This window comes from Myotis daubentonii, chromosome 7 (genome assembly GCF_963259705.1).
Source record: "Myotis daubentonii chromosome 7, mMyoDau2.1, whole genome shotgun sequence".
NCBI classification, from domain to species: domain Eukaryota; kingdom Metazoa; phylum Chordata; class Mammalia; order Chiroptera; family Vespertilionidae; genus Myotis; species Myotis daubentonii.
Window position 1 is genome coordinate 54,248,291 of NC_081846.1, and position 13,644 is coordinate 54,261,934.

General features: G+C 35.9%; 1 protein-coding gene across 2 annotated transcripts; it reads left to right on the forward strand.

Moving 5' to 3' along the window:
• Positions 1-800: 800 nt before the first annotated feature.
• Positions 801-9,972, forward strand: GCG (glucagon). 2 transcript variants are annotated; one of them, XM_059702499.1, is made up of 6 exons: positions 801-937; positions 3,881-3,981; positions 5,448-5,609; positions 7,260-7,397; positions 8,707-8,844; positions 9,491-9,972. In XM_059702499.1, the coding sequence occupies exons 2-6, from the start codon at positions 3,890-3,892 to the stop codon at positions 9,495-9,497; spliced, it is 537 nt and encodes a 178-aa protein (XP_059558482.1). In that variant the 5' UTR covers positions 801-937; positions 3,881-3,889; the 3' UTR covers positions 9,498-9,972. The 2 variants fall into 2 exon arrangements, with proteins under 2 accessions (XP_059558482.1, XP_059558483.1); XM_059702500.1 differs by lacking the exon at positions 9,491-9,972 and having other exon boundaries at positions 8,707-8,848.
• The last annotated feature ends 3,672 nt before the right edge of the window (positions 9,973-13,644 follow it).

Consider the following 13,644-nt stretch of genomic DNA (forward strand, 5'->3'; position numbering starts at 1 on the left):
GCATCAAAATTCACTGTAGAGTGAAGCATAGTAACCTCCATCTTGGGTAAAAACTGCGGTTTAAAATTTCAACCCTGATATTCTGGCTTCTGTAAACATTTGCTTGTTTAAACAATTGGGTAGTTAGCCTAAGGGACTCCATTTTGACCTCTGTTTCCAGAATAAGACCTGGAAACTCACATAAACCACCCCATTTTGTTGCCAGCCCATTGTGGTTTTTACAAAGGCTATTCTTCTGTACCTGAGAACCAGAGCCCCAAAAATGCTTTCCCTTGACTCAGTGGCTCCAGGAACTAAAGCTATAGTTACCCTTCAGAGATACCTAATTTTGCTCAATTTGGCTTCTGTACTAACTGCTTTCACAAGGTAGTTCCACATTCCAACATCTAGCAGGATTTGTTTTTTGCCTTTATAAGCTTCTGCTGTACTCACTCGGGACTGCGAGATTTGGAGAGCTAATGCCCCCTTGTAGCCGCTGGCTTTTAAATTAAAGACTCCTTGATTCGATTTCGTGACTGAAGCGTCCTCTGTTCGACTCGCGGGGTACATTACAACAAGAGTCCGTCAGCAATTTTCATGCCTGATTGGTGAGTGAAAGGTGAATTTCCCAATTGTCCTTTCCATTCCCCAGGAAAAAAATAAAGGCACGAGAGTAAATAAAAGTTTCCTGGCCTCTGAGATCCCACCCAATGCAAGCGTAGAATGAGATGAGCAAAGTGAGTGGGCGAGTTAAATCATTTGTAACAAAAGCCCATTACTTACAGATGAGAAATTTATATTGTCAGCGTAATATCTGTGGGGCTAAACAGCGCTAGAGAGTATATAAAAGCAGCGTGCTTTGGTGCAGAAGTACAGAGCTCAGGACCCAGCTCATCTCCAGTTCCAAAGAGGGCTCGCTCTCTCTCCACCTGCTCTGTTCCACGCCTGGTATCAGAAGGTAAGATTTCTATTGAGTGATTGTAAGACTGTCTATTCTGATTTGGGTACAGTTAAGTATTTTTAAGGGGATAAAGTATTATGAATTCGAATGTTGTTCTTTCATCTTATACTTTTCACTAATAACACACAGGGTAGAATTGAGATGAAAAAGTGATACAAAATGTATTTACATAAACGTCAACACAGTGAAGTCGCAAAATGAGTCGGAAAAATAATTCAATAAAAAGATATGAAGTTGAAAGAAAAACAAAGATTCAAATCAAGGCACTTGTTATAAGACTTAACTGTTATGAGAACTGTGTTTTTAAAATATATAAATATTTTCCTTAGATTTGATTAACGTGTCTATTACTTTGAACAGAAGGCGCCTTTTACATTCAGCAGAAATGTGTCCATTAGAGAGGCTATAATAGCAATTGCTCCTTACCAATGAAAATTTATCATTTTCTAAAAGAGAAGAATCAACATCATCTTTCAAATATTCAAATTTCTGATAAGTCTATCAAAAACTCTAAGTCCATGAAATCAGCTGTTTGTAAATAAGACAGCACATTTGGTGCAGTGAACTAATCAATTATTGGGAATTCTTTTAATGGAGCTGAGTGAAACCTCCGATTAATAATTATCTACTATGTATTCAGAACCAATAGCAATAAATAAAATGTCTAAAATGCCCACAATCTGAAATAAGATTTTAGTAATTCTCTATGGAAACAAAATCAGATGTTCGAAAATACCTATTTAAGCCCTTGGGGACAAAGAATAATTTTGCAAAGATCCTCAATGGAGTAAATGATCAAGCGGTGTGTTTTCCCACACATACCAAGGACCTATGAATGGAAATGAGCTGATCAGTTTTAAAAAGTATGTATTTGGCCTACAACACGAATACATTTAGAGATATTATATAATGTCACCTTGCTTATGTCTAAGATTAATCTTTCTAAAAGACTTCCTACCCAGAGAATGCTATTGTTTCCATATTTTCCCTTTAAATTTGAGTGGAAATGTGTGGTTTTTACAAAACTACACATTCTCTCCCTAGGCTGTCCGAAGGAGGTGGAGGGGAGTAACTGGAAATTCTTCTATTATTGAATAAGATTTTGAATCTAAAATAATATAAACATTTGCCTTCTCAGTAGTGGCATTCAAACAATTGAACTTATTCTCAAAGTTTTTCACAATTCTATAAACTTACAAATGAATGAATAAAATTTTAAAAATCAGTTTCTCTTTCAGTAGAACTCAATTCACTGCCTATAGAGGCCTTGGAACATTCACTTCTGTTTCCCCCTCCACCGGCTCCCATAGCAGCAGAACAGCACATGCTTTAAATCTCCCTCCATATAGAATATAATGAAGATTTTGAAAACCTTTAGGGACTTTGCATAGAAGGAATTATTTGGGACTAATTTGTTTTTGCAACAAGGGTGTGATTCTAAAAGAAATCTTAGCTTTTTTTTTTTTAATTCCGGAAAGCATGAATTTATAATTGAGATGTATAATCAGAAGACACTACCTACATATATGGCAAAGTTTCCAAAGTTTGCCAACTAGATCAACCGAAGCATAGCAAAATGCCAAATTAGTAATTTCCTGTTGATGAATGAAGAAGGGTGAATATGTACTTACTATTATGTTGCTTTGTTTAACTAACTACTTAATCTAAAGAGACTCAATATTTCAAAGAAAAAAATACCACTGCTGGCATTCCAGTCTACATGTTTTAGTGCCAAAGCTAGGCAGTAAATATGGCTAGGATGTTAAAGAAAAGATTGATAGTTTGAAATGATAATATTTGTAAAATCCTTATTTCAAACCAAATGCCATTTGCTAAAAATACTCATTCAAATTATTTATGGATAAACATAATCAAACTGGGATTGAAATCCCCACATCTCACAGAAACATGGTGGGACTTGAGAAGTAGAGAGAAGTCCATGACAAATGCTGGACTTGAGGCTTCTATTCAGAAAATAGAGGAGCTCGCCCTGTGGGGATCTTCTGCCCCAAATTCATTTTAGCTCCCACCTTGCACACTGCCTCATCATGCCTTTGGCAACCGGTGGCTTCATGGGGCATCTGCGTGTGGTACAAGGACAAGCAACCAGGTGTATCCCACAACTCGGCCTAGGGTGTCACAAGCAGTGAGTGACACGTCCTGGACTAAGTCCAATTATAAAACAACCTGGGGACTTCTGAGACTTCTGAAACAGGCGTTAATTTTCATTATGACAGTGATCTCTTGAGTTTCTTACTTGTGATTGTTCAAGTTGCCAGAAGCATTAGTTCTTGTTGCAAATTGCTTGTCTTTAAAACAATTTTTTCCCTTTAATTTAGAACAGGTCAAAGCACCCTAAAATACCTCAAATCTGTTGGCCGCTTTATAATTACAAAGTCTAGACCAAGTTACACTATTTAAAATATAAATGAATAATACATCTGAACCGACAGCTGGTATGCCAAGTTGTAGCCCGAGGCTGCTTTAAGATGGTTGAAATGCAGTATAATGTAAATGCTTGGAAGTGAAGGACTATTAATTGAAAGCCAGACTGATAGTGAAGGGGGTGGCATTATGGATAAGGTGACATTCAGGCTAACCATATGTAGTATATCATCTACAGTGGGTATCTTAAATGTTTATCATAGACATTTTTAATTCAAAATCTGGAAATGAGCCTTCTAATTATTAACAGAAGTGTCTTACATTAATGAAAAATCTTAAAGGTGGTACACATTTTTTAAATCCTTTTTTTGCCACCAAAAAAAAAAAAACTAGGGGAAAATATAATCTACTTTTTAAAATATACTCAAAATGAAATAGATTTTCTTTTTATTTATAATATTTACTTCATCATAATTAAATGAATTGAGCCTGATGTGTTTAAATATGGTTGCCTTTCTCCCTCCCCCACCTCTCCCTGCCTCTGTGCACCAACAGGCAGCAAACATGAAAAGCATTTACTTTGTGGCCGGATTATTTGTGATGTTGGTCCAAGGCAGCTGGCAGCGTTCCCTTCAGGACACAGAGGAGAAGTCCAGGTATTCAATCTTTAGACTTGAACTAACATAGCACGATGGTTATAATACAGCCTGTGAAAACTATGATTTGTGAAGAGGGCTCAGTAACTGAGAGTAAATACTCTGTACAATTTTAAAAAGTTTAAAATATCATTGTGATAAAGTTGTTTCTGGAGTATAGATCAGAGTATGTTGTTTCGCAACCAGAGGAGTAGGCTATGTTGGAAAATGTGTTACATGGGAAATTATAGCTTGTTGAAATCTTCAGCTGATCCTATCTATCCATTCATTACTCACACACTGCATAGTAGATTATTTTAATTATTCACACCAACTTTTTCTTTTTTTATTCCTTTTTAAAAAATAACACTGTTTCTTACTAATTGTAAAAGTCATACATGTTCATGATACAAAATATGCAAAAAATGTTATGTATGTACTGTATATAGAATATATCTCAGATCATTATACAGCTTCATATTATGCCTTTTATCTTAGCATTGTATTGTTAGCTCTTTCGTATAGCATTACAAATATCTATTAAATGTATGATATTTGATAGCTGCATACTATTTCATCTCATAAATGTACAATATTTATTTAGCTATTCCTCTTCTATTGAACACTTGAGTTCTTTACATTTTCCCACAAAGAATGCTGCAAATAACTTTTCTCCCTACATTATTTTACTCTTTCCTGAGGCTAGATTTTTGCTACTAAAATTACTGTGTCAAAGAGTTTGAATAAGTTTAAATCTTTTATAATATCTTGCCAGCTTGCTTTCCAGAAAAGTCATACACATGCACACTTCCATCAGCCTTATAGAAATATTCCTTTCAAATACCTTCCCCCATATTTAATCTTTGCTGTTTTAACAGGTGATAATAGTATCTCAATTTTATTTCTGAGTATTAATACTATTGAATATTTCTCCATATTTGCCATGGCAAACAACTGTTGATTACCAGCATGTGGATTATCCACTACACAGTTTGAAATTAGCAAGTAGGCTTTTTCTTGGCATTCTTAAAATTTTTAATTGTCTTTCTCTTTCATCATCAGCTATCATGTAACCAGGTAATGGAGCTACATTTTTATATTAACACATGCACACAAAATTCAGAACACAGATCAGCTGCCCAAATGATTTGGGATTCTTCACTCTTTTAAAATAGTCAATTCATTGCTCTCTTCTATCATTACTAGCAGAATCATAAGTACATTAATTACTTTAAAAAACTATTTATTTGATCTTATTTCATTAAAGAAGAAGCCAGTTAAAAATCTGCTCCCAGGATTCAGAATCAGAGTGTATTCAACTCTAACAAAACTCTGAGATTCCCGTGGCAAACAAGGTGTCTCTCATATCAACTGAAATGCTCAAGGCACCTGCCTTTCAATTTCCTGTGGTCTTGTGTTTTCAAGATGCTTCTTGAGTGAGTCCACTCAAGAAGAGACTTAGTTGCACCAATCACTGTTCTTCACAGCTCGCTCGCAGCTCCCCAGGCAGACTCGCTCAATGACCCGGATCAGATAAATGAAGAGAAGCGCCACTCCCAGGGCACGTTCACCAGTGACTACAGCAAGTATCTGGACGCCAGGCGTGCCCAGGATTTCGTGGAGTGGTTGATGACCAGCAAGAGGACCAAGTGAGAGTCTAAACCTAGCCCCAAATTTGCACACAAACGTATTACCTAACTATGTCTGAAATATCTCCTGACTTTCATTATGTTATCGTGCTCATCAAATAGGGCATATAAGCTCTTTCAGCTTTGATGATTTCGAGGTTGGTGATGCTCTCCTTCATATTATGCCTCTGAAAGTCCCACTTCTCACCCTGAAAATGCCTTCCCTACCCTGTAATGAAACGTAGATTTTAAATTATTTTCCCCACTGTGGTCTTAGCAATATTTACTCTCTTACCCATTTTCTATTAAAATTGAAAGCTGACTTTTTTAGACCTGAATGGTTAGGAATCTATTTTTTGACCAAAAGATAAGAGCAAATTCAACATTCCCTTGTAGGATTCAAACTCATGACTGTAATCACATTTAAAGTAACCCTAGCCAAGTTAATCATGGTAAGGAATGGAAACAGATGCAGTCATTTTCTTGTAGAATACAATCCAAGATACACATTTAAAATTATAACCTAGCTGCACCGCATAAAGAGAGAAGAAGGCAAGTAAGAGCACAAGCCCTTCGTGAGGCATACATTTTAATGTTGGGTTTTCGTTGACAGTGTTGGGTTTTACGATGCATGTAGGCTACTGAGGGAAATCTTCCACAAGGGTTTCACAGAGATGGTGGAATTTCACAATTTCTTTGGAGAGTGGCCCACAGGGGAAGGGAGTTGTGCGTACAAAGTAGCTGAAGGAATCTAAATTATCAGGATAAGGACATAGATTTGCTGAGAGAGAGAGAGAAAGAGAGAGAGAGAGAGAATGAATGAGACAATGAATGAATATTGGTCAGCAGGAAGAATTGGAGAGACAGAGTGGTTTACCAAATGTTCTTAAAGTGGAGGGCATGACAGGAAAGATGGTTGTCATGGTCAGAGCAGACACTGGTAGAAGTCCCTGTTAGTGACTACAGACATGGCCATTGGTGAAATAAGAGGAATCACAAATTTGAAAAAAAAAAAGAAAACAATTATCCTCATTTCTGGAAAGGGAATGCTACAATTTGGTAATCTAATGTAAAATAATCCTCACTCTCAGGCGATTTCTGTTTTGTGTTTAAGATGAAACTTTCCAGGGGTAATAGATCCAGGAGGACAGCTGGTCAACCACCTACACAAATCACATTTGAGGATGATATGGGGTCATCATCTTAGCTTTCCTCACTGCTGTCCCATCACATGGTTCCTTTCATCCATTATCACGTGGTCCTTTTGATGACATTTTGAGATGATCCTTAGCTTTCCCTTGACTCATTTAACTATGTCTGATCCTGTAAGTATTAACAAACAGCTGCCTTGTCTGCAAGCTGCATAGCACATTGGAGAGTCCACATACACTGAGGCTGAAGTAAATGCAACCGTAATAATCAATGGCACAGATTAGCGGAAGAGGTGGAAATGGGTGTGCTGAGTGGGCCAATGCTCCCCTTAACTGCTATTATCTCTCTCCCATCAACCGTCCATTCAGATAATTCATGAAGTTTCAGGACGAGTCTCCTAACTACCCTCATCTCCTAAATCTCCCTAAGCCTCTTCAACCCCAAGCTGCCACTACTTATAGGTGAAAACCATATTGCTAAAGAGACAGATCTTCAATGTAACGTTCACATTTCTTTCAGTAATAACATTGCCAAACGTCATGATGAATTTGAGAGACACTCTGAAGGGACCTTTACCAGTGATTTCAGTTCTTATTTGGAAGGCAAAGCTGCCAAGGAATTCATTGCTTGGCTGGTGAAAGGCCTAGAAAGGCAAGAGTAAGTCTGTACACTCTTATTTAACTTTTTTTTTTTTATGTTTGCATGATGTTGAAAACTTACACTACAGTTATCTATTTATTGATTTGAGTTACAGAAACAATTAGTATAGTCTCGCAAAGTAAGGAAATAACTCCTATTGGTGGGAGACAATCTACAAGAATTTAATATGTTTTATCTGTAGTAGCAAGTATTAATGATAGAGTCAGACAGGTGGTATTTTTATCCCACATTAGAGTTGTGTTATAATTAAGCTATTAATTTGTCAATCCAAGACACTTTTGAGAATAAGGTGCTATTGAGAACTACATCAGGATGATAAGCTTAAACTAGAAAAACTCGGGATAAGGAAAAAAGAAATAATGCTGAAAACTTAAAGTTTGACGTTAAGTATTTACATATGCTAATAATCTGATGAAGACTGAAAGGTATTAAACTTAAGATGTTTAATGAAATGACACTCAAAATATAAATATGTGCAAACATCCATATATTTAACAACGTCCCCATTTTTTATGGGACTGTCATATAAATAGCCATTAAAGTTTCACAGCTGAAAATAAGACTAAGCCGTTAGGTACCTTCTTGGATCTTACCACAACCAAACAGACCCCCTGAACCGTCTCACTTTCTCTTGGCCATTTTGATTGACATTTGAATTATGAGAAGCAGGAAATTCATGTTCAACTCAATTTTTTGTGGGATTTAAAACAAGCTTACTGAGACTTGGAGAAATCTTAAGACAAAAGGGATTGTGTTATTATTTAGCTAATAACCTGATATTGTCACTGCTTTTTTAAACATTAATGATCCAATTTACAAAATCAGTGGTAAAATAGTCACTGATACTTGAGGATGTTTTATAATATCTTAAAGGGGCACCAAAAAATGCTGCTAATTAAACTAATAAAAAAGAAAATCTAATATAGATTAAAATTTAATGCCTTACTACTGCATTTTGCAAGGCTGTTCTAATAACCACTAGTTTTACATTTTTCTAAATTTTAAACAAAGTAATCGTCTCAATAATAACTTCTGTGTTGCCACTACACTAAAATCTCTGGAGCAGCTGGACCACTGCACAAGGCAGGAAATACAGGCTGGGTTTCCCGTCCTGCTCTGCTCGTCACTACCTCCAGATTGTCCATTCTGATATGCACGCGTTCATGCAGGTCCCCACAGTCGGCCCTCTGTAAATATGACGTCCTGTTTTCTCAGTGATCCGCACACGTTACTGGTGATGTGCAGTCAGAAAGCCTTTATTTAAAGCCTTTAACCAAATACCGATTTTTATCCCCCTTGTCCTCAGCCTCCCAGAAGCCATTCCTGAAGCGCTCCGCCGCAGACATGCCGAAGGCTCTTTCTCTGATGAGATGAACACAGTTCTTGATAATCTTGCCACCCAGGACTTTATAAACTGGCTGCTGCAAAACAAATATACCGACAGGTGATTGCATTTTAGTGCATTCTGAAAACCATGAAAGCTTTCATACGTTGTATCATACAGCTACAGGGTGTTCCTTGTGTGGGGAGGGGAGTCTTGCTCCCTTGGTAGATAAGCAAAAGTATGACTCATTGAGGAATACATCGTTATATTTGTTTTAGATAATTACACTTTTACTCATTCACCCACTTACTCCAAAAATATTTCCTAAGTATCAATTAAGGGACAGGGCATTAGGAACACAGATAAGAATAAAACATGGAAATATACATCATTCACGTGGTAGTGTGATGTTCTATATTGCTATGTATTTTGAATTTTTAGTACAAATAAATTTGGTATTATATACTTAATTTAATAAGGATAGTAATAAAAATCAAAACACCAAAAGTAACCACTTATCTTGATGGGTTATAATGGCTTTTTATAACTACTTATATACTTTATATTCTTTGATCAGGGAACTTTAGGATGTCATCTTTGAATGCAAATATTTGAAAAATTCAAAAGACTAAGGGATTCATAAGACAAAAAGATTAATAAACAGCTTTTACCAAAATAAATCTTTAAAATATTTCCCGGATAATTTAACTACATCATCTGAGTATGATAGCTCTGTTATATGACTGTCTTTTTCTTTTGTCTTTAGGAAATAAGTATGTCACTACTCAAGATCATCTTCATAACGTCACCTGCCAGCCACATGTGATGTTTGAAATTTTAAGTTCTGTAAATTTAAGAGGTGTATTCTGAAGCCATGTTGCTTTGCATGCCAATGAATAGATTGTCTTTTAAGGTTGTGTTGCCAAAAGAGTATAAATGGAATAAACCATTGTCAAACTATTGCTAAAATATCAGCTTTAAAATATAAAAGTGCAAAGTCTCTTATTTTCTTCTTATTTTGGATGAAGTACACTAACCTGCTTATAGTTAGCAATGGAATTGGTTTTCTATGATATAATTTGTACATGTAAATTATTCCAATCACAGCATCTCTGCATTAAAATAAGGATTGGGCTGGTAGTCACAGTGGTGAAACTGGAAAGAAAACTTTCTTCTTGAAACTTATGTCATAAAAATGCTCATCTTTCAATATATCAAAGACATACTTAAATAAAACCTTCAAGCTTCTTTACTGTTGTCTGTTTTCGTTTCTTCCTGCCCCCACTCCTTCCAAACATCTCTTCTTCCTGAGCCTGAAGTCCACAACCCAACTCTGGCACCCAGGCATTGATTCATGTTGTTAACATTTTGAGCCAACATTGCAAACTCATGGTATTTTATATAAATGTATTGTTTTCTGGCTTCTCTTGAAAAATTAGGACATCAGGCAACATTAGACCCACAAAAGAAATCTCTTCTGGAGAGGAATACCAGCTGTCTCCTTTTGAAGAGTCACAGCTCATTATTGTGCCCCCTACACACACACACACACACACACACACACACACACACACACACACACACACAAACTGCACACTTATATGTGCTCATATACCCACACCCATGTAATGTACACAGTAGGCACTTTCCCCTGGCCCACTTTACTTACGCATCTCACTTGCCTGGCACCTGCTGACATTTAAGTAACCATCATGCCCTGTACCCTATCTCCCCATCCTGCATTGTCCAGTATCTTGGGTCAGTCTGATGTCGATTGCCATGCCAGGCACAATACTAGAGGCTCAAAGCACAAAATTCGTGCAAGGAGCTCAGCCCCCGCTGCTGCTGTGGCTTCATCCAGAAGGTTGTCCAGAAGGATGTCTGGTCTAATTAGCATATTAGGCTTTTATTATTAGAGATAATCAACATATAACATTGTTTAAGTTGTACAATGAGCAAATTTTATACATTTATTTATTGCAATATGATTACCACCTTAGTTTTCGCAAACCTATCAGGTCACATAATGATTATTTCTTTAGGGCATGAGAACATTTAAGATCTAGTCTTCTAGCAAATTTTAAGTAAATAATACAGTATTGTGGATTTTATTCGCTATGCTCTGCATTAGATGGCAGAATTTACTCATCTTCTAGTTGCAAGTTTGTACCCTTTGAGAATGTCTCCCCAATTCCTCCACACTTAGGCGCTGGTAACCACCATTCTACTCTCTGTTTCTATGAGTTTGGCTTTTTAGATTTCACATATAAGTGATATTATACAATATTTGTTATTCTCTGTCTGGCTTATCTCACTAAGCATAATACCCTCAAAGTTATTCACGTTGTTGGTAAATGGCAGAATTTCCTTCTTTCTCAGGGCTGAGCTGACAGAGCAAAATGACAGGAAAATCAATAAAATCTGATAAACTCAATCAACTAAATACACTTAACATTTATAGTATATTGCACATAGGAATAATAAAATTAATATTTTAAGTACACTTTAAATGTTTACCAAGATTGACTTATGCTGGATCAAAAAGCTTCAATAAATTTCAATGATTGAAATTATTCAGAGTATGATCTTTGACCCAGTGGAATTAAGCTAAAAATTTAAAAAAAAGATACCTTACATATTCACAACTGCTTGAAACTAGGCAATCACTTCTATATAACCCATGGGTCAAAGAAGAGATCATAGTAAAATAAAATTAAATACTTTTGAATTCTATGGTAATGAAGATATAATAAATACAAACTGGAGATACAACTAAAGCAGTGCTTAAGGGTAAAAGATAGCTTTAAATACATTTGTTAGAAAAGAAGAAATTAGAAAAACAATAGCTTAACTTTTACCTCAAAAAACTGAAGAAAAAGAACATCAACTCTCAAAAAGTAAACAAGAGGAAATGAAAAAGATAGGAGAAAATAATGAAATAAACAGAAATTGGCAATAAAAATGAAGAAAGCCAAAAGTTTGTTCTTTGACCAGATTAGTAAAATGAATAAGTTCCTAGCAAGACTAGGCAAGAAAAAGAAAAGAGAGAAAAAGTTACCAGTATCCTATATAATAAAAGAGTAATATGCAAATCGACCAAACTGCAGAATGACCAGTTGGCAGGGGGTGGGGCCAATGAGCAGGCTGTGCCAGGCCAGCCAAGGCGCATGCCAGCGGGCAGAGGGAGGGAACGGCCTTGCGGGGGAGGGGAGGCTGCAACCAGCGGCAACGGCGGAGGGGCAATAGGGGGGCCAGCACCATCCTCTGATAGGCGCATCTGGTTGCTTCCCGCAGAGGGAGGCCGGGTGGCAATGGCAGGGTGATGGGGCGGCACCATCCCCTGATTGCCTGTCCAGTCACCTCCTGCAGAGGGAGGCCGGACATCAGTAAGACATCCCCTGAGGACTCCCGGACTGTGAGAGGGCGCAGGCAAAACTGAAGGACCCCCCACCCCAAATTTTCATGCACTGGGCCTCTAATATATAATAAAAGGGGAAAATTCTAAAGATTTTACAAACAATCAAAGTATAATAAGAACATACAGGGGTGGACAAAAGTAGGTTTACAGTTGTTCATACAGAAAAAATACATGTGGGTTATGATTATTACAATAGCTTTATTAACTCTGTGTTTAGCATACTCACAAACTATAAAGCTACTCTTGCCCACCTCTGTGCTGCATAAAAGTGTATGCCTTACAAATTTGGCAATTAGATGAAATGAACAAACTCTTTTAAAAATATTACTAAAATAGACACAAATAATAGGAAAATCTTAATAGTCCTCTTTGTACTCTCAAAGTTGGATGTGTTATTTTTAAAATTTTCCAGAAAGAACTTCAGGCCCAGATGGCTTAACAGGTGAATTATTCTAAACATTTAAGGAAGAAAAGACACCAACATTACATAAACTCTTCAAAATAAGGAAAAAATAAGGAATATTTCCCAGCTCATTGTATGAGGCCAGGATACTATTGATATAAAAATCTAACAAAGAATTTATAGAAAAGGAAAAGACCAATCTGATTAATGGACAGAGGTGAAAAATCCTATACAAAACATCAATAATCAAATCTAGCAATATACAAGAAAAATATAACAATACAAACATGGTGCATTCTAAGAATTTCTGGGTGGTTTATTATGTTTTACAAATCAATGTAATTCACAACACTAACAGAAATAAACAGAATAAAATTAATATGCTTGTTTCAATAAATGTAGCAAACACACCTAATGAAATTCAAGACCCATTAACATTGTGCTAAACTCTCAGAAAATAATAAGAATAAAGTTAAAATCTTTAACTACTTTGGGTAGAAAAAAATAATTTGTAGGAATAATAAATCAAAATTAGGACTTTATAAAAAGTAATAAAATAGAACAGCACTAGCCAACCTAAGCAAAGAATAAAAGTAAACAATGCAGGGCTGAGCAGAGTTACCATTGTGAGTACACAAAGCACAGAGTTTATTCCTGTATTGTTATTTCTTAATTATTGTATTATTTATTTGTATTACATCTATAAACCTACTTTTCCCAGCCTTATATATAAAATTAATTAGGAAATAACCATTGAAACAGGTGAATTAAAACAAATTTGAGACTGCTGAAAGTGCTGAATAAAAATATTTTAAAATCTAAGAGTTATAGATACAATTTTAAATGCAATTTTTAAAAATTGTCACTAGTAGAGATAAAAAGTTTTAAAAAACTTATTTCCATCAAATAAGTATTCAAAAGTATTAAAGAACCAACTCATGAAATGGTATAGATCCAGATGGTTTCGCATGGAACATCTATCAAACTTTCAAAGAGTGGGTAAATAATATGCTTCATAAATTATTCCAGAGGCTAGGGGAAATAATGAGAAGAATGACCTAATTCTTTTAATAAACTGAGTATAACATTGAAGGCTACA